Genomic DNA, 22,801 nt, shown 5'->3' with positions numbered 1-22,801 from the left:
TTTACAAACTTTTGAAAAAAAAAAAAGGATATTTATCTTAACAGAAACGGTGTAATCAAGCATGTTATAAGCTAGCATAATTTATCCTTTGAATATCCATAGAACAATACATTCTCAGCTCCACTCACTTTGCCACCTATATTTTTTTTACACGTTTGTACCCGGAAATGACCAACTTTGCACTCGTTGTAGCAGCCACAGAAGAACTCGGCATTGGCCTATTAAGTGGACTCCCATGGCGAATCCCACGCGACATGGCCTTTTTCAAACACGTTACAACCCATGTTCCTGAAGGCTTATCCGCAAAAAAGAATGCCGTCATTATGGGTCGAGTCACTTGGGAGTCGATTCCACCTAAATTCCGGCCTTTGTCCGATCGATTCAACATTATCGTTTCACGCAATCCGAGCTATGACATGTAATTATTGAAGAATTTTCTGGGGGAGGGGGGGGAAAGTAATTGTGAAGCGAAAGCGGCTGAAAAAGAATATCATTTTCTGTTAGGCAACTAACAGACGCAGAAGATCGATCCACCGTATTAGTGAGTAATATGGAAGACGCGTTTGTTGAAGCCGAAAAACAAAGCGCCGGACGCGTTTTCGTGATTGGCGGTGCACAAATCTACAAGATCGCTATCAAGCATGCCAAATGTACGCATATTGTTTTAACGCGTGTACGTTCCAAGGTCGATTGCGATACGTTCTTTCCAGAAATAAGTGACGAGGAGTTTCGGTTGGCTACTCATGAGGAACTGGAGGCGTATGTGGATCAGCCTGTACCAAAGGGTGTGCAAACACACAAAGATTTACAATATGAATTTACAATGTATGTTCGTAAAAAGTACATGTAAAAAATCAAATAATAAAGAAAGTGTAGTACTTATATCAGGAGCTGCTATGATCGATACCTTACTGTTTATGCCATCGCTCTTGGATAGCACAGACAGTTTCTTTTGACAAAAGGGGCGTTGTCAATACGTGCGACTCTGCAGCTCCGTATCCCGTCGGCAAAGTTTTGAGATCTGGGGGATTTGATGATCTTTGATGTTCCTGAGCTTGCAAGCGAAGACCGGCCGATAAACCACTGGTTTTAGACTGCTCTCTATTAACAATGATGACGCACAGCTTCAACTTGGTATACAGGGATCAGACCCCTTTTTGAGTTCGTGTGCTTGAGTGTACTCAAAAGCTTACAAAACCACTGACACAAGGTCTCCACGTTCCCGCATGGTAAGTCATTCTGAGTGCAGACTCGATGGGTGGATCAATTTGCCTAGACATCATGTTGCGTGCCTACTGTCCTGATAGTGTCGACGATCTGGACGCGCTGCACAGCAACGACGACATTGGCTCACATGCGGGTATGCTGATGGTATTGCCCTTAAATACGCCCGAGACGGCATCATTGTCTTTAAAATATGACTTGTTTGGCCAACAGCGCGCAAAGCTTATGTCAAATATTGGGTTATTCCAATGTAATCTGGAGACCCTGCCCATCTTGCGTCTGTGAAAGCTGACACCGACGTTGATCGATTATCTTTGGTGACAAGGAAATCATGCGCGACGAAATCCTCAGTTCTTTAGAGTATGATTGAAAAGGACGATACGATGAAGATTCACATGTGTTAGGAAGCATGATGTGCCCATGATTGGCACCTAAAAGTCAAGAATATGTTTGAGCAATACGTTTTAGTATTTTTGGACTTTGCTACTTACGCTGTGCCCGAAGCTGCCGAGCAATTTTCCACAGGACGAGGACAAGGACAACAAGGGCGCATGTTTAAAACGCCCATTTCTTTTACTGCCACCAATGGTTCTACGACGGCAGAGCCTGTAGAAATAGTAGATGGACCACACCAAAATAAAAAGTAGAAGCCACTGACTGTGGAGCCAGAGAAGCAAAGAGTGAAATTTTCTTTTATAAAACATTTCTCCTTCTAACCATTGATTTTTTGCTTATACATTATTTATTATTCATGCTACTGGTATTACGTAAAGGAAATGCTGAATTACCTTTTAATATTTTTGTCAAGACGACTTGCTGCCAAGCAAAGCTTAGCTTATGTATTCTTATCAAGTGAGAACGTTGTCGAATGCGTTTTGATATCCATAAAAAAGGGAACTTGACTCATTTAGAAGCTTAGGTCTGTTAGCTTAACGATCGATTATACATGCTTTGCTTGCTTCCAAATCGACAAAGCCGAATCCAGGAAAAATTCCTGGCAATACTTTTTGTTCCTTAAACACCAACAGGCAAAAGAAGCATCTTCTCATGGGGGTTTTTTTTATTAAGTCTATACAGTATTCGAGAAGATAGAGCACCAAAAATGTTTCAAGTGTACCCTAAGAAAATATTAAGCTATTAATATGTAAGATAATGCCTTTAATAGCATTTCGTGGCGATGTATGCTTGTTCTATTTTGTACACTACTAAGTCGTTGTTTGTTTTTGGAAGTGTACAATTCAAAGCAAATGCATCAAAGCACAGATCCAAGGCTGGGTTCTGCCATTCAAATAAAGATATGTTTCCAATAATGACTGTCGCAAGAACATTTCTGTTTTGATATAGATTGGACCAAATGGCAAGCATGCAGGTTCTGGTGCATCACTCTTTAAATCCGGGACTTACGGTTCTCTTTTGAAGGAATAGCATACCTCTTCACCTCAAAGAAACGGAATTGTTAATTACATCCTAGAAGCTCCATATGCGACGAACGGTGAAATCTTACAGCGAGTAAGCGAACCAGTTTGATGGTCTTCAGCTCATCAGATGGGAAACTGTTGGCATGGTTGTAGCGAGACCTTGTGCTTATGGATATAAATTTAACCCTTGATATGGCTGACCACATTGTGTACTATGTCCTACAGCTCCAAGCAAGAATATTTTTCTTTGCTTTGCTAATCTCGCATTGTAACAAGGGTTAAAGCGATGTGGCAAAAAGCGCGATTATACACTTACTTTTCTTGTGGATGCCTATGCGCGTGTCACAATCGAGCAAAAGAGACGCAATATCAAGTTCACAGCAAGCATGCCAGAGGTCTAAAAATCAAGTTGTTGCAAGGTGATTCGTTTATTTTGTGTTGGATTATGTAAATAATACGTAGCAACATAGTCAACTAGCATACCATTATGGCTGATCGAAAGTTAATGCAGTGTAATAAAATTATGATGCAGCATGTAACTAGGCTTCTCTTATCAGATACACATAACACAGAGACGCAAGCTGTGCTGCATACCGAGCATTGTCATGACGACTGGATCGAGGTTTTGGCATTAAATGGCACAGACAGGAAAGAGATGATGGCTCTGAAAAACAATAGCCACCTTTAGCGTCGTGCAGCCATCAACATTCTTATAGCAAGCAATGATCGTTATTCAGGCCTAAAGCACAAACAAGTGGGTGTGTTTATCAAAGCTATTAATTCCGCACGCACTCATGTATGGTAAATAGTGCGAACGGGTCTCCAGCAAAAGGATTTTTGTAGTAAAAGTAGCAGGGCACGTCAAAAGGCTAATGTAACAGACCCACAGCCTAACGCAAAGATAATGAACGCCTTGTTACTTCCTCGGTGGGATGTGTGGGTGATGTATAATACATGTGAAGAACAAGTATGGTTGGCTAGTTTTTTGTTCGTGAGAAAAGAAGATCTTTGAACTTGTCGTGCGCGTGAGCAAATAAGATTTGTTTATTTTGTTTATCATTTTCTTATTTGTGCTTAATACTGTAAATAATAATCTGTTCGTTTAAAACCCACCACATACCGTTGGCATCACATGCACCCGAAGGTGCACGATCACTTGCCCGAGTACATGTCCACATTCCCACTGGTACATTGCAAGAGTCTCCTCAGGGCAGACCACTGAATCTAGCGAATCATTGAAGAGTCTTAACAATCGCCAGCACAGTCATTTGGACTGGTCATTGCACAGAGCGGTGAATCTGCACTATAGCCAAAGCCGTACCAAAACGAACTAAAGTTAAGAAGAAGAAAAAGAAAGCGAAACTGCTCGCTTTATATAGACATTTCTTCTCGCTTGTTCAACTTGTGGGTTGCCTACTATGATATAACAAAAGATTCAGCACCAAAAAAGGAAAGGAAAGGAAAGGAAAGGGGGTGTGCTTGGTGGTCAAGTAAACAAATGTGCTGCGGCGGTAGTGGTAAGTGTCTCTCACCATGCGGAGCTGTACCCTCCGATGCTGTCGCCGCTTGTTTGTGAGTGGGCCGTGCACGGCACCGTGTCAAGCAAATACAAAGACACGAATGCGAAGGAGCGTGTAGAAGCGCATTTCTGCGAGCATTAAGATGACGGAAATAGACGTGACTGACAAGGTAGACAATTCACCATCAGTGAACATTTAAAACACCATCCACCCAGCAGCCAGTTTACAGTCCTTCAGCCAACAAGGCAAACAGCGTGTGTATATAGCGTACTTCACAGACAAATCCACAGTACTTTAATAATTTCTTTTGACTGTGTGTGTGGTACGTAATGTTGTGTGTGTGCGGAAAAAGATGCCCCCATCGCTGCAGTATATAATAAAGGCCCGTATCTTCTATGCTTAACCGTGCTCGTCAACTGTTGCTTTACCAGCTTCGCTATCCGCCAACAGTTCTCTGAACCACGCCGTGTAACCTCCTCCCTCCATCCTCCATCCCAAGTATGTGCTGCTAAATTTCCATCCTCCATCCCGTTGATGCTACTACTAAAGTTCTATCCTCCATCCCAAGTATATGCTGCTGCAGATAAGTTGGCCCGCTCATAGATAAGTATCCGCTGCCGCTAGTGAATTCGACTCATCCTTCATTGTTTTCCATTGCTGCCGATAAAGTAAATCGGTTCGTTTGTTTTTGTGCGGCTCTACGTTCTTTTAAAGCAGCGTTTAAGTTCCTTTGGGACGATCAGAAGAATAACACTACAAACGATGACTTCCTCCAACGTTTGACACTTTTGCGCATATTGTTGCTCCATTGATCACCTTGTTCACTCGCCATCCCTTTGTGCATTTCGAGTGCGAAGTCAATGGCCAAATCGCTGCGTCACAATGCGCATAGTTTTCGTTTCAGGGGAAAGCTGTTGGAACGTTCAAGGTTTGGCACACGCGTAACTTTGTCACTATCCAAAAAAGAAAGATCTGTGTTGCGCTCTTCCTGAATTCCTCATTCCTAGACTACCTTTGCTTCCTTGATTATTTGCGTACGTGATCGGAGCCTTCGTTATGTGATAATAAAAAAGAAAAGAGAGACGCAGCGAGTTTACCCCTACTGTTGCCTGTTTTCACAGCAAAATTCACATCATGTGGGCTTGTGTCTCTGACCGGCTCTTTGCACACTTCTTGCCGTTGCCGAATCAATGATGTCATAATAAACCCCGAGAGAAAAGTCCTGCTCTTTTGCGGTTGCTTTTTCTGCACGTTAAGAGCACCGTTTACTGTGCATTACGTCCCATTTAGCTTAATATATAGTCCCTTTTGGTATAAATTACGATCCGCTTATTTTTACTATGCCTTGTCTTTAGATGCCACAGAAAAGTGTGTTGGGGACGAGTAGCTTCTTCACTACAAGACTTCTTACAGCAGTAATCCTATTCACGACTGGTGCATTGATTGGTGGCAAGATGGCATATCAATTAAAGTTGGTAAGGATAGTAATGTGTGTTTGCTCTTGGACTACATGCGTTTGCTTTAAACCATGTAGGATTTCCCGTATAATGAACGCTCTAAGGCTACGTTTTTGGTTTGAGCCACTGATCCGGTCAGTGTACGGAAATGTTCACGAAGCTCATGTCACCTTTACCAATAGGTCAAGAAGGACGTAGTCTATGGATCGCTTTCAACGGCATTGCATACCGTGGGCGACTACTGATAATGAGCGCCGAAATGACTATCTGTCCCTCCAATAGGGATCGTCGCTTAGCAGAAATAATCATAATTCCTGGATTTCAATGGAGTTTTCCCAACAGTGGATTATGATGTTGGGGAATCGTTTGGTCATATAAATGTGTGGATAGTAGCATATGATACCGTGATACCATCCGTTGCTGCTGCTGCTGCTGCTAACACTATAGACGTAGTTGTAATATTATATGTAATGTAGCAGGACGGATTGTTAGCTCTACCACAGAGTTCTCAGTAAATAAACCTAGGGCACGAAATTGGTGATAATGCACATTTTGAATCCAGGCACGTATATACCTAATTTTTCGCTGCCACACCACACGCACGCTTTTCTATGTAGCTTTTTATAGTAATAAATGCCAGCAGTTTAGTCTTTTTTCTTCTTTCGTTCCGGCGTACAACACGCACCATTACAGTGAGTTCACTAGCACCCGATCCATACGGTACTGACATTGTTGTCAAAGTTGTGCAGGCTGTTGTTTCTGTCAAACTGGACGTTAAAATGGCTAAACGACACATGTACACAATACTTTTCTTTCAACCCAACTTGTATTAAAGTTGCTGTTGTTAGATGGCGCAGAAAATGTTCGCGCGTATGAACATTTAGTAGGAGAACCTATTGGGTGCATCATTATGAAATTGCAGCAAGATAACGTTATCATTGTTCACACGCAGTCTGCATACTGTATAGCATTATGTATTACCAGTGTGGTTTCTGAATATGACGGATTTTATCCGTTTCCTTTTATCTAGTGATGACTCGTAGCACGGTACAGTAGTAGTCTCTCGCTAAAAGCACAACTCATCAACCAGCAGCAAGACATTAACTATGCATGCATACTATCGTCCGTGGAATGCCATGAAAATAGATATAGATATGCATTATAGCACTATCATGATGCAGCATGTAACAAGGTTTCTCTTAGTAGATATACATAACACAGAAACGATAGCTGTGTGTAGTAAACAACACGACTTTTTAAAATCGATACAGAAAAACTCATCCCACTTCTCACCGTCTTATTAATTATTATAATGCGATTAGAGAAAACAACGCACACTGGTGAGCTGATATAGACAATACATAATCACTACCATATCAATATCAATAATCCCTCAAACATCGATCACAATGAGAATAATCAGAACCAGCCGTTGTATTCACAATCTTCTATTCTCGTAATTAGTCGACACTTCCTTTCGATCCAAATACCTGGGTTTACCAAATTATCACCTGTCAAAAAGCATGAACAACACACGAAGGTGGCACTGCTTCAAGGAACACACTGTTTAAGGCGAAAAGAACTCCTTTCACTCGGAAGATAACATCCATCATCATGGCATCCAAACTCCACCTTTTTCATCTTCTTCATCTTGGAAATATTCAATATCGGGCGTGTCTGCGATCCGTCTATTAGTTTATCCCCACAAAAGTCTATCATAGCAGACAGAATAGACGTGTTCAGGTCAGTGAGCGTACGTGTCAATGTAAAATAGCTTACTTTTTGGATTTTGTTAATGCTACCAAGGGTGCATCAAATTGCTCTCATTAGGAGTAGTGGCTGTGTCGTTGTCGTCCAAATTATGATAGTCTATACTCTTTGGTGTTTATCGTATCGTATGTTGATTAGTAGTATCATGTATCAAATAAAAAATGCTTCTCGTTCGCTGAACTTATTTGTGCGGTGTTTTATATTGTTGTATGCCTTCTTCATATATGCGAGCGAGACTCGTAATTCTCGTTCCTAATTGCACAATAAAGACATTTGCTTCGAGCAACATGGTTGCCATTAGAGATCGTCGTCAAAGTGATATTGATTTTGTCATGAACAATGCTGTGATTCGGGAACAAAGGAGTCGATATTCAGAATGAGGCAGCCAACACTGATGCAGCTCTGTTTGTTAAAGGCTATTATCAAATAGAAGGGCTGTAAACCAGATCCTCCTTCTCCTACCGTTACCGAGCTTCACCACTTTGTCCTTGTCGTTTTTTTTCGTACACTTTGCTTTGGCATAGGTGTACTGCATGGTCATCTATTTTTACATCCTTACTTCTTGGTGAATTACCTCTCCTATGTCGCTTGTTACTCTCCGTCGCATTGCTGGCTTTCTGCACTGACTGATCGCTTTGCTCTCATCAGATCTGCACCAACGACGACGATCTCTGATACTATAGTTTATGCCATAATGCATTGTGTACAAGACCATGGTGATATACCCCTATTTATTATTTTCTCATAAATTTATTGGTAATAAAGATTTTATAGGTAGTACTGAAACTATTGGTTGTAAATATTTTTTTAAGATAGAATAATAAAATAATAAACGGGTGCATATTTATTATATTATTTGAATATTAATTAAAGTTTAATTTTTTGTATTTGGAGCAGGTGATAATTTTAAAATAAATTATTTAATATTAAGGATTATTGTTTTTACATCTATATTTTTAGAATAAAAATAAACCCTTTACTTTGTTTTTCTAAATATTTCTAATAATGGAAAATAATTAAACTGATGATAAGATATTCAAAATTTTATAGATTCACTAAATATTGATTATTTTATTAAAACAAAAAAAGTTCTATTTTCTTTAAAGATATTAGGGGTCTTCATTCACGGATTCGAAACGGGTTGCAGCGAACTCGGATCCGTTTCGTTTTTAAACGGATCGATTTTTGAAATCCGGATCTGATCCGGATTATAAAACTGCAGTTCCAATCCGTTTCGTGAGAATGCAGATTGAATCCGGATCAATTTCGAATCAGCACGTCAGCACAAGGCTTATTAAACGACGTATATATAAATGGGAAATGACGACATAAAAAAAGCACGTTTTCTTATGACCAGGATTGAGTTATCGTGAAGTTTATCGTAGTCGCTATAGAGCGTATCGTAATGGTGAGAAAGCAATAAAGACAGGCAGCAAGATTTGAAAAAGCATTTCAAAGTATAAAATGTATCTGGAAAATTATTTATTTTCTATATGTAACAACCAGAGCACCGGAACGAATAGTGTATAAGAAGTAAAAAAAAGGTGGGAAGAGGATGACGGAAAGAAGGGATGTAGGTAAAAGGGAAAAGGGGAAAAGAGAAAAAAGCAGTCTTCAGAAAACCAAAAGGGACAAATTTTGTTGCAGCCTACTCCTCACCAAAAAATCTGCTCCACGAGTCAATCAACACACTTGCCTTTAGCTTCTTCGAAGCAAGTCTGTTCCGCGAGCTAGGAAAATACTGCTTTGCACGAGAAAACGTGCGCTCTGATCCTGTCGACGAGGCTGGAATTGCTAAGTATCTTCGTGCCATTCTTTTCAACTCGGGCCAGTCGTTCATTTCCGATCGCCAATATTCCAACACTACGCCGTTGTCAGCCCCACCCTTTGGATCAGTCACTGTATCCGCCTGGATGTACTTCTCAAGCTGGTCTTTGTTGATGGTCGCCTTCTTGATCAGTGCATCGGGGTTTGTAGGAGTCATGACTTGGCTTCTGCTTGGCTTATAGGACTCCCACGCCTTTTCGACCAGCTCGATTGCGTCCGTCCGAAATAGACCCCAGTTCTCGCTTTCCCACCATTCGTACTTTAGGCGCGGGTCCATGGCCGTCGCAATAGCGTACGCATGTCCTTCTGCTTTGCAGTAATATCCTTGCAACTTATTCCACCCGCATTTTGCAGCTGCTGCAAGTTCCGGCCACGTCTACAATTGCAAAGGAAAGTTTTAGAACTTCACTGCTTCTATACGGGAGTGTTTCTACATTTATGCTGATTAAACATTTACTTACTTCTTTCCATTGTTCTTGGTAATGCTCAAGTTTGTCTAGCAATCGATTGTAGCTGAGGATTACGAGGTTCATAGTGGCATATGAGGAACCTGATAGCAACGGCGTCAACTTGGCGAATTCATGGAGCAACTCACAGATACATTCCAGGCAAACCCATTCAGTGTCTGTCAGCTGGTAGTTCTGTAGACCTGCTATATTGTGGCATGCTCGATTGTAGTTACGCTTCACTTTCAAGGCCCTTTGCAGCATGTCAAAGGTGGAGTTCCAGCAGGTACGCACGTCCAAGATCAGCTCAAGCTCCTCTGAAGACCCAGCAACATCTTCACCTCCATCTTCTCCACTGGCGCCTTGGTTTGCCTGGTGTAAGGACCTGAATGTCTCGAGATATTGATTGTTTTTTTGTGGTGTCGCGCGGATACTGACAATGCCTTTACGAAGCTTACGCAGTGTTTTGCCTAGGTAAGAGAGAAACGACGATGATAATTAACATGGTGTGTGTACTGTTAGCTTGTGCGTTTTTCGTACCTGTACTGAACACTGCTATATCGTCGCTACCAGTTAAAGCTTCTTGCTCATCATTATACGCCTCGCTATGCAACCCGTCGTGGAGAATCGCCTGCACTGCCAAATTCAAAACATGGGTTATGCAGGGTATACGGTTCTGCGTGGCGTCAAAAATATCTGCGCCGACCTAGAATTCCAAGTTTTGCGCCATTGTGTTCATATTGGAAGCATTATCTGCCGTCAAGAAGAATGGTTTTGTTGCACGGCTCCAGTCACCCAGCACCTTGAGGAATGCGTCTGCCATGTTGGCTCCTGTATGTGGACCGGTGAGAAGCTCCAGACCAAGGACGATTGATTGCTGGTTCCAATGAGAATCGTCTCTATTTCTATAAAATAAATATAAATATACAATTAAATTTAATTTAAAAAATGAAAACATAAATGAAATGTTGTTTTTTATACATAAACATGGTGTTGTCTTCTTGATAAATATTATATTATTATATTAAATTATAATAATTTTAAGATTTCTTATTTGTCTTTAATTTCTAAAATAATCATAATTTTATTATAATGTGAAGCGTGTCTCAATCATTGTCGATCCAGTGGGCCGTGATACCAAGAAAAGAAGCCCTCCACTCACTTGTCTAGGCATCGACGCTGTATGATAGGAACGGCATGTCTTTCAGTACCTCGAATATGCGAGTGCGGTAGATATGGTATGTGTCAAACAAATCGCGGTCGGCAGTGCTGTCACTTGGTAATTTGATATGCGTAGTTGTTGGTGCTGATTGTGCAAGATTCAGCAGCGACTGGAACCGCGGATTCTCGACGATCACAAATGGCAAAGCAGCAGACACGAGAAAAAGACAAAGTGCGTGACGGAATGCTTCAGAGCTGAACCTGGAAACGCTAAAACTAGGAGCAAGAAAGGCGGCGAGCGTTTGTCCCTGTGGTGGTGCATCAACGGAAGTATGAGGGATATCTAAAAATATTTTATATATAATTATTACTTTGAAGAAAACATAAATGTAATGTTGTTTTTTATCCATAAACATAGTATTGGTTACTTGTTATAAATATTATATATATTTATTTATTTTAATTTTATTTCTATATAATAAATATAATGAATCTATTTTAATTAAAAAATAAAAATATATCCAAAAGTAAAAACTATATATCCAAAATATTAGTAGTCATTAAAAGAATTATAGATATCCCTCTATTCTTGGTAATATTGTGGTTCTTGAGCAAATGGTTGGATAGACCCGTCATAGTACCTTTGGGATCTTAGTATTTTCTATTGCAGAAACCGTTGCCGACCGGAACATTGCAATAATAAAAGATGCCGCCACTCTGGCTTTCGTGGGCCTCTCTGAACCATTTGTACACCCAACTTTTGCGCGCTTTGACAGTTTTTCCCTTGGTTTGCCGCTTATTGGTACCTGAAATGACGCTTTCGATATCGCTGGTGCTCTCCATTTCAATGATGTCAGCATCGGTTGACATGGCAGACGATTGGTGGTCAACTGACATAAGGCAGTTGATTTAGATTATCTTATTTTTTTAGGATTTATTATTTGTATCTTTCAATTATATAATGTATTAATATTATTTATTAAAAAATAATCACTATGAAAATTAATGAAAATATGATCTTTATAAAAATTAAGGAAAAATAAAATCATAATACCTTAGCAATAAATTTTTTGATTTTTTCTATATAACAACAAGAAAAATTACTATATAAAGTAATAAAAATAAAGGTCCAATAAATTATATTATAGATTATCTTTATTTTAAATAAATGATGCTTTTAATAGTTTTTTAGAAATTTTTTTAAGAAACATTATTGTTAAGACGGATATCTAATAATAATATGTTTTTATATATATGTTTGTATAAAGCCTAAATATAATGCACCTTTTTTAATGATAAGGAAGTTTTTTATATATGTTAATGAACATTGATTATAATAGCGATTTTAATTTATAAAGGAGATATCATTTATATATCAGTTGAGGATATATAAGATAAATAAATATATATACAAAAAAGAAAAAAGATGTAATAGTTATAGATATCCCTCTACATGATTATCAAAATATTACAATTATTTTTTTTTCAAAAAAATTGAATTTTTCTATAATCAAAAATAACAAATTATATTATGCATTATGAGCAATAATATTAATGATAATATTATTTTAGAGTATCAATATTTAACAAATGAATATTGGAGTTTCTTAAATTATGGATGGCCAGTAATAGAAAGAAAAAAATTTCATACAAAAAAAATGATTTCTGTTAAAAAAATTAAAGAAGTAAAAAGGGTTTTATTAAAGAAATTGGGGATAATTCCTGTATACTTTTTTCTAGTAATATTATTTGGTGATCGAGATTATAGAGGACCATACAATAATGTAGAGAAAGGATTATTAATATTATATTTTATTGTAGAAAATAAATCAATAGGGAAATGGATCAATACATATCAAAAAGCACATTCCATCAAATATATAGACAATTTTATAATGCTAATAGAATTTTAAAAATAAATAAGATCTTAAATTATTCATTAAAAAATATGTTCTCCAATATAAAAGTTAGAGTTTTAAATGGAATGTTAAAAAATCCTGAACTATTTAATCAAGTAACTATACATTTAGATGGCCATGATAAAAGAGGTATGATATATGGAGCAGAGGATAAATCTATTTATTATAGTTATAAATTGAAAAAAAATGGATTTCGAACACAAGTAGCAATTGATAATAACAATATGATTATATTTATATCTGACAGTAAACATTGTGGTATAAATAATGATGGTAGTATGTTTATTAATATGAATATTGAAAACAAAATTAATACAATAGATTGTATAGCATTAGATGGTGGTTACAGTTTATATGTAGATCCTATTATTAATAATTCTGATTTAAATGATTTTAATTTCGTGTATCCTATTAGAAAAGATAAAAATATCAACTTAAATGATATGGAAATAGAATACAATAATCAATTTGGAAGTTTTAGATCAAAAATGGAGAAAACTTTTGCCGATTCAGGTTCAATTTTCCAAAAATTAAATAGGGGGTTAACCATTAGTGTTTTACTTTTAGTGAAATTATAAATATGTAAAAAATTATAAGTATTATAATTTTTAAATGTTTATAATAAGTGGTGAAATTTTAATTTTTTGAAAAAAAATAATTTCTCAAACACTATAAGTTTCTCAACCCTTAGGGTTAAACTTAACTATTATGTTTGAAACAAACAGTGTAGGTTGCGCAACGGTAGTGAGCATATCCCCCCTTCTAGGCTAGAACTTTAGTTCGACGCCCGGAGTGAATGAAATGAACGGAGCTTGACGGAATAAAGAAATATCATAATTTTGTTATTTATAACAAAAATTATAGATATTGATTATTCTTCATAATGAAAAATCATTTTTAACAACAAATAAAGATATATACAATATTCAATTAAAAATTGCTTCAGTTCTTTTGAATATAAAGAATTACACCATTATGAATGACATAAAATATTATGATTTTCATGCTTATTGGTTGAATGAGGATTTTGATTTCACATACAAACATAATATTATAGATAATGATGCAGTCAATAAAGTTCTACCAAAACTAAATGATAGAATTAATAATTTAGATAAAATGAAATTATTGCAACAATAATATTTAGGAATGCAAATATCAGATACATGTCATAAAAATGATAATGAAGTTATGGAATTAGAAGTTAATATAAATAATGAGTCAAGTTATGAAATTGAAATCATTTTAGATCATAAAGGATTGGTAGTTGAAGATAGCTATTATTTAGTTAAATGGAAAGGCTATGACAATAATGAGAATTCTTGGATACATTACAGTAAATTTAATAGTATCAAATGTATTAATTATTACTGGAGTAGCAAATAAAATTTATCCTAAAAAATATAAATAAATAAAAATTATTTTTAAATGGTTGATTTAATAAAAAATACAAAATAAAAACCTTTTAGGTTTTTTTATTTTTATGGAATAATATATAACTATATTGATTATTATACAAAAATTGAATCTAGACGGATATCTAATAATAATATGTTTTTATATATATGTTTGTATAAAGCCTAAATATAATGCAGCTTTTTTAATGATAAGGAAGTTTTTTATATATGTTAATGAACATTGATTATAATAGCGATTTTAATTTACAAAGGAGATATCATAAATATAAAAATTGAGGATATATAAGATAAGTAAATATATATACAAAAAAGAAAAAAGATGTAATAGTTATAGATATCCCTCTAAGTAACAAATATATATATATTATTATAATTCTTTTTATATATTTTTTACTATTTTATATTCATTAATTATATTTTTAGTATTAAAATTAGTTTCTTTAGCCCAAGAATTATTGCTATTATCATATCCTTTCCATTTAACATAAAATATCAATTTATTATCACTATCTATCATATAATCTAAAATCTTTTCAACTTCATATGAATTATCATTTTTATTTTCTTTTCTATAATTTCTTTTCCTTCTTTTTACTGATTCAATTACTTCATTTTCTTGAATTATTTCATTTATATCTTCTATCATTTCTATATCATTTAAGTTTAAATTTAAAAGTTGTTCTTGCATTTCTAACATTTCATTATAATCTTTATTAATAGATTGCTCATTTTTAAATATATAATTTAGTTTAGTTTCTTTAGTAGGAAATTCAAAATTATCATTATACCATAACATATGGTGAGGTTGCGTTTCTATATTATAATCTTGTACCATTTTCCATATATTTTTTATAATACAAGAAACCCTAAATTGAATATTATAATATTTAATATCAGATGTTTGAACAGCAGATCTATTGTTATTAAATCTATCAAATTTAGATGCTAAAACAGAAAAATGATTTTCAATTGATGACCTGAATGAACCAAATTTTTTATTATAATCTAATTCAGTTACTTTTCTTGAAACATTTTGTCCTTTTCTTATAGGATATACAAAATTTCGTGTATTAAATTTATTATCACTATTATATTCATCTGCATTTTTAAAAAATTTTTTTATGAATAGGTCATAACCACCATCAAAACCAATACAATCATATTCATAAATTTTATTTTTATATAGTTTCATATTAAGAAACATAGTGCCATCATTCCCAATAGCACATTTTTCACTGTCAGATACATATGTTATCATATTATTCATATCAGATATTATCTGTGTACGTATTCCTGTACCTTTTAATTTATAAGAATATAATGTATGTTTTGATTCTGTTGGATTATAATATTTGATTTTACTATCATGACCATCAAGAAATAAAGTTACATTTTTAAAACCACTAGGATTATTTTTCTTTGCAGCAAGTATCCTAATTTTAATATTTGAAAACATACTATTTAAGTCATTTTTTACAATTTTATTTAAATCAGAATAATTTGATATCCAAAATTTTTTATATAAGTAATAAAATGTTGAAGATGGTATAAATTGATGCATATCTTTACCTGTATATCCTGAAACAATATGATATAATAAAAGTAATCCTTTATCTACTTCACGATAAGGACCTGGGTACTCTTTATTTCCATATAAAATTACTAAAAAATAGAATACTGGTAAATAACCAAGTTGATTTAATAATGTATCTTTTATAAATTGAATTGTTTTTAGTATCTTTTATTTCTGTTCTATGATTATATTTGTTATATATATATGGCCATTCAGTATTAAGAAATTTCCATTTATTTTCAATTAATTTATAAACTTCTTGTTGTAGTTCATCTTCTATATTTATTGATGTGTAATTCATTTTTTTTGTTCAGTCTTTTAACTTTATAAAGCAATCAGGGAAACTTAATAACCTTAGACAAATGTCAAAAATAAAAAATATAAAATAATGTAATGTATAATTGAGGACACATATATATAAAATAAATTCAATTTTTGTTTTTTTTAAATATTAAAGTAATTGAGTTTAAATTTATTTTTCGGACAAAATAAATTAATTCGGTTGTAATGATTAATATGAAAATATAAAGATTTATAAAATAAAATAAATATAAAGACTTTCCGGTTAGCCTCGGGGTTTAATCCTTAACCTTGATTCCTTAAAAGGTTTTATTGTTTAAAGATAAATCATTGTTCAAACATGTTTAGGAAAAATAAAAAATTAGATTATAATTTTTTTATTTTTAAAAGTTTTATCTTTTTTTTAACTTTTAACTTTTTATTTAAAACTTTTTTTTTTAATCCTTTGAAAGGTTTATGTTTCGTAGAAACATGTTTAAACCTTTTAAGGAGTTATATCTTTTAAAGTTTAACTTTTAATTTGAAAAGTAGCGGACTGGTAGGGAGCATCCCCTCCTTCTAGGCTAGGAGGTACGACGACGCCCTAGTTCAGATAAATTAAAATGAAATTTTAATTTACTAGAACGCTTGACAGTATAATCCTTAACTAAAATTAAATCACTGTTTACAGTAGATTTAATTGCTATGGATTAATACTCCTCCTAAAGCTTTGGGCCCGAGCAAGAGTTGATGATTCCTAACCAACGGTAACGACTTATATTAGTACAGATGGTCAGGTACGTATTTGTGATGCATCGGGTTTATGATATAAACATACTTCGCCATGATCGGACAAGTCATCATGATTGCTGGTGGAAAGACAGCGTTTACCAAGAATTGAAAACTTGGGTTGGTTCATTATAAGTATCTACACAGGCATGGCAGTGTATTAATATATGGTAAAGAAAAGTGGTAGGATACATCACAAAATAATGCAAGTGAAAAGTGGTATAGCTTACTCGGTTATTAAAATAAAAATATGCGGATATGCCTTTGAATCGTTCTTCTCTTCTTGCTTTTATATATGTTGCTTCCTTGTTCTTTTACATCTCTTTTTGCAGCATGATAGACTTTCAAGCATGATAGATTATCAAGCATGATAGTGAAGCACTTCTACATCATGCATTAACGATCCGCTACAGCGCCGGGATGACGCTTGATAGGATAGGACGTAATTTCCTTAAACGTAATTTATTTCCGCCACAATTGGGCCCAACTCAAGAGATCTACGGTATCAGGCTATTGGTGCAAACCGGGTTTGCTTTTTTGCTAAATAAAACAGCTATCGATATTCAGTGGGTGCCTCCGTATTATAATGTCTGATAAGCTTTCTACTTTTCCACACCTGTGTATGCTTATGCCCATCACTATTGAATTACGCGATTCCGTTAACTTGATTCCGCTGATAACAAATCCCGTTGACATCGGAGCCATTTGCTTTGATATGCTCCTGATATACGAGACATACTTTGCTTGACATTGCTGATAACTGCCCGTTGAAAATCGTTGCATTTACTTTGACTTTTTTCACACTGCTATCCTACTGATAAGCAAAACATTTTTACTTGACTTTGTTGATAACTGCCTATTTGGTTCCGGGATCAATGCTTTGTTTTCCGCTACAGTGTATATGCCATTGTTAACTTTCATCTATCTTTGAGTTTATCTATTGCCGCTATCATATCATTCGTTTATTGTTTTCAGCCTTTGGTGTCTGGTTGTTAAATATAAAACTCAGTTGAATTGATAAAATTATAATAATTTTATCATCCTTAAAGAATTAAAAAAATTCTTTCTTTTTTTGTTTCCGTCTGGTCATATATATTTAGAAAAATTTTAATTTTTCAAATATATATAAATAAAAAGTAAAATATACATTTTACTATTTATTGAAGAAATGGGGTTACATTACCATTTCTTCTAGGGTCGAAGACCCGTCTGGTCATATATAATAAAAGAAATATAATTTCTTTTTTATATATTTTAATATTATAATATGATACATATATAAGAATTATAAATTCTTAATATGTATACCAGACGGGTGTATAACACCCTTATATGGCAAGGGGTAATGTAACCCCCCTTGCCTACGTAAAATGATACATTTTACTTATCTAAATATATTTCAAAATTAAAATTTTGAATATATTTCCAAACGGAAAGAAGAAAAAAGAAATGTTTTTTTAAAATATTTGTTTTTTTTAAATATTAAAATATTAAAAAGTGAAATGACAAAAATAAATTATATTTATTTTGGTATTTTACTATTAATATATTATATTAATATTTTATTAAAATTTAAATAAAAGCAGTTTCCTAAATTTATTTTTATTAATTTTTTTTTCTAAAGTTTCTTTTTTTAATTTTTTTATTTTCATTTGAAGGTTTATCATTGTATTGTTGAACCTCACAAGTTTTAAATGAATCTTTTTCAATTTCTTTTTTATATTTTGATTTATCTTTTTTCATAATTTTATTTTCAATAATTCGTTTTTTGGGAATATGTTTTTTAGAATGAATACAACATAAATAATCTGGACTCTTACCATTAAGATTTGTTTTTATTTTATTATGACACATATGTCCATTTTTCTTTCCCCTCTTATGAATATATGTACATATATTTGGTGATGTATTTATGTACCAAAAATAATCTGTTTTTGTTTCTTCTATTTTATCTTTTATAATATTATTCATAAATTTTTCTTTTTTTTCTTTTGTTTCATATAAACATTCATCTTCAAAATATTTTTCAAAAACTTGATTCATAATATTTTTAATAGAATTAGTCATAGATGATTGACATATAAGGATTTCTTTATTTAATAAGACCATATTGAAAATATTGTTAATCTATTGGAAGATTTATATTTTCTTTAAATTAAAAATTCAATTTTTATTTCATTTTTAAGTTGATATAAATTTTTTTAATTGTTACTTTTTTCATATTTTTTAACATAGCAACCAGTCTCCTTTAGGAGATGTCTATGAGGAATAAACATTAACACAATGTTAATAAATTTTCTTTAAATTTTTTCTTAACTGACAATTTTTTTTATTCTCGGAGTTTGAAATTGTGCATACTGTTAAATTTTATTTAAAAAAAAATTGAATTTTTTTTTAATATAAAAATAAATACTTCCCATATTATTTAGTATAAAAAATTCAAATGGCTATATTAAATACTGAGCTTCTTATTAATAAGAATAGTATGATTTGTTCTATTAAAGATTTAATGGAGCAAGTTATGCATAATTATTTTGAAAATGAAATGTTAGTTAATGATATTGAAAGTAAGAAGATGATTATGAATCAAAAAATAAATGAAGAAATTAATAAAGTTAAAGATAATTATTTTTGGTATGTTAATACAAGCAATAATGTGTGCACTTACATACATAAAAGAGGTAAGAAAAATGGCCATATGTGTCACAGAAAAGTTAATACGAATCTTAATGGAGATAAACCTGATTACCTTTGTACTATACATAGTAAACTTCATGTTCCAAAGAAAAAAAATAAAAAATCTACAAAAAAAATAGAAAATCCTAATTTACCATGCATAATTGTTAATGATGGTGATTTTATATATAAAACTAATAATAAAAGAATAAAAAAAAGAAAATCTAGAAAAATATATATATGCAACAGTGGAAGTTTTAATCTAGCAAATGTACTTAAAGGATTATTACAATAATAGAAACCAACATTATCTACTATATATACTCAAATAATATATCTTACATAAAATTTTATTGGGAAGGGTAGAGTATCGAGTTATCTAAGTTAATTTATTAACTTTCATATAGTTATTTAACATATTGGTTTCATTAAAATCTTTCATTGATATCCAGCTATTTTGGGATTCATTATAACCTTTCCATTTAATTAGGAATGTATAGGAATCATTTTCAAATTTATGATTTATTATGGATTCTATTTCATAAGAAATATTAGAAGTTGAATTATTTCTAATTTTATTTATATCCATTAATGTTCCTTTGCCTTTACCTTTTCTTTTTCTTTTCTTCTCATTGAATTTAGGTACATCTTCTTCACTGGAAACATCTTTATCATTATAATTTTCATCGCTGTATTCATCATCAATAATCATATCAGTATTATCTATACTTAAATTATTTAAAAACTGTTCCTGTAATTTAACCATTTCATCTAATTTATTTTTTGCCTCAGATGAATTGCTAATAACTATATCTATTAATTTAGCTTCGTGTGGAAATTCAAAATTATCTGATTCCCACAATTTATGATGTGCTTGTGTATTAATATTAAACTTTTCACTAAATATTTTTATATTTTTTAATAAACAAGCAACACGAAATTGAAGATTATAAAACTTTACGTTGTCCATCTTAACAATAGATTTATTATTATTAAATCTATAAAATTTATTACCTATTGCAGCAAATTGGTCTTCTATTTTTGAACGGAAGCTACCAAAAACATCATTATAATGCCTTTCTTCGGCTGTTAAATCTACATTCTTTTCTTTGCGTATAGGATAAACAAAATTATTTAAGGATAAATCATATCCCTTTTCCGTACCAAGTTCTATAAGCTGATTAACAAATAAAGTATAACCACCATCTGTTGCCAATACATCTTGTTTAGATATTTTTTTATATAATTTCATGTTCAAAAACATACTTCCGTCAGAACTATCAGAACAATAATCGCTTTTGGAAGCATATAAAATCATATCGTTTATATCGCTAACAATTTGTGTACGAACTCCATTTTTTTTAAATTTATATGACCATAATCTTTCATGTTTTATATCAGTATTAACATAGTTAATTCTTGAATCATGACCATCTATTATAAAAGTTATGTGTTTAAAAAGTGGTGGATTATATTTATAAGAAGATAAAATTCTTAAAGTTAAAGAAGAAAACATATTCTCCATAGAATCATTAACAATTTTATTTAACCTTTTATAGTTATCTTCATCCATCCAAAACTTTTTATAGTATTTGTAAAATGATGTTTGCGGGATAAACTTATTAATTTCAATACCAGAAACACCAGAAACTAAATGATATAATAAAAATAAACCTTTTTCAACTTCAAAATAAGGGCCAGGATATTCACAGCTAGTATATAAAACAACCAAAAAGAAAAAGACAGCTATATGACCAAGTTTATCTACTAAAATCTTTTTAATATCATCAATACCTTTAATATGTTTTAATTCTGTACGATGCTTGTAATTATAATTAACAATTGGCCAGTTATATTCCAAAAATTCCCACTTATTAACAATAATTTTGTTAACTTCATTATTAATCTTTTCATCTATTTGTTGGTTATCCATTGTAATATATTTTTATATTTAATTAAAATTCAATTTTTTTTATATTCAATTTTAAAAATATAATAATTTTGTAAACATGAGGAATTTTTGTGAACCTTAAATATTTTGTTGAGCTTAGTTTAGATGAAAAACTTCAACTAGTAAACATCCTCCTATATTCTATAATACAACTTTGGTTAATTAAGCTAACTGATGGGTATACAGTTCTCTTCTAGGCAATAAACAAGCTCAAAATCTTATGATCACATCAAATAATGGAAATGGTATTGGACAGCCATGTTTCTTTCCGTTATATAGTGTATGGCAGAAGAACAGCGAGGCCATTCTGCTTTATTTTGATACACGATAGTAGATGGATGGCTATATAACGCAAGCATACCTCAATATCATGTGTAAGTTGAAAAAATAGAGGATCTATCATCATATATTTTGGTGTTTGCAGAGTCGGTACTTTGATGCTGCAACAATATGGATACTGCTGCTACTTTTATTTCTGCACCATTTACAACTTTACTAACTTAGCGCAAATAAAAACTCGTTTTTGTTTTCTATAAATGGAGTTGTGAGTTGAGGTGCATTGTACTAGGGAGAGTATTTGGAATCTAAAAGATTCTCAAAATACTCTTAATAACAACCTACCGGTTGTTTAGGTTTGCTTCGCAAAGACCAGCTAGTGCTTCAAAAAATCAAAGATTTTTCTCGCACTACCACACCCCACATAAGGAAGGGGGCAACCGATTCGGTTGAATACAACCGAGATAATTAATATTTTAATTTCATTAAAATATTATATTATCAAACATATAAAAAACAATAATTCTTATTGATTTTTATTGTTTTCGGCAACCCCCCTAGAATTAGCATGCTGTGCATTCGACATGGGAAAACGGATCAAACAGATCAAACGGATTGCAAACTTTTGAACCGTTTTTGATCTGGATCAGCAATCTCGAATCCGAATCCGTTTCGTTCCGTAAAAAATGCAATCTTAATCCGTTTCATTTTAATTCGAAACGAAACGGATCAGCCAATCCAGATTTTCTGAGTACCCCTAAAAGATATCAAACAAGATTACATAAAGTAGGAACTTTTAAATTATTTCAGAAATGATTAAACAGTCATTTAATTATCGATGTTTGAATATATTTAATTATTATTATTGAAAGAAAATGCTCTTTTAGGTTTAAAAAAATAGATATTGAAAATATTCATTTTAATGAAAAATAATATTTATAAGAATAATATGTCAAAAATATAAATCCGGTGGATTGACATTTTTATTTATTTTTTAAATTCACTCTTTGCCAGAAGAGAAAAGGAAATAAAATAATTATTTTATTTTCACTGATTTGAACCTTAAATAAAAGTTTATAATTCAGATTTTATCTGAT

The 22,801-nt window shown here is 32.7% G+C and overlaps 1 protein-coding gene across 1 annotated transcript; it reads left to right on the top strand.

Moving 5' to 3' along the window:
* The first annotated feature begins 26 nt into the window (after positions 1–26).
* BDB00DRAFT_641917 (dihydrofolate reductase-like domain-containing protein) lies at positions 27–890 on the top strand. The gene is made up of 2 exons (XM_053118136.1): positions 27–418; positions 505–890. Exons 1-2 carry the CDS (start codon positions 168–170, stop codon positions 848–850), a joined length of 597 nt encoding a protein of 198 aa, XP_052975246.1. The 5' UTR covers positions 27–167; the 3' UTR covers positions 851–890.
* The last annotated feature ends 21,911 nt before the right edge of the window (positions 891–22,801 follow it).

This window comes from Zychaea mexicana (genome assembly GCF_025766255.1).
Source record: "Zychaea mexicana strain RSA 1403 chromosome Unknown BDB00scaffold_97, whole genome shotgun sequence".
Taxonomy (NCBI): Eukaryota; Fungi; Mucoromycota; class Mucoromycetes; order Mucorales; family Lichtheimiaceae; genus Zychaea; species Zychaea mexicana.
The sequence above is the reverse complement of the archived record's forward strand: the minus strand, read 5'-3'. Positions and strand labels throughout refer to the sequence as shown.

What these genes read in the sequence shown, in the direction of transcription:
- BDB00DRAFT_641917 (XM_053118136.1), top strand. Translation starts at nt 168, where the DNA reads ATGACCAACTTTGCACTCGTTGTAGCAGCCACAGAAGAACTCGGCATT. An exon ending in CGCAATCCGAGCTATGACAT is followed by an intron (nt 419 to 504) that starts GTAATTATTGAA and finishes ATTTTCTGTTAG; the next exon opens with GCAACTAACAGACGCAGAAG.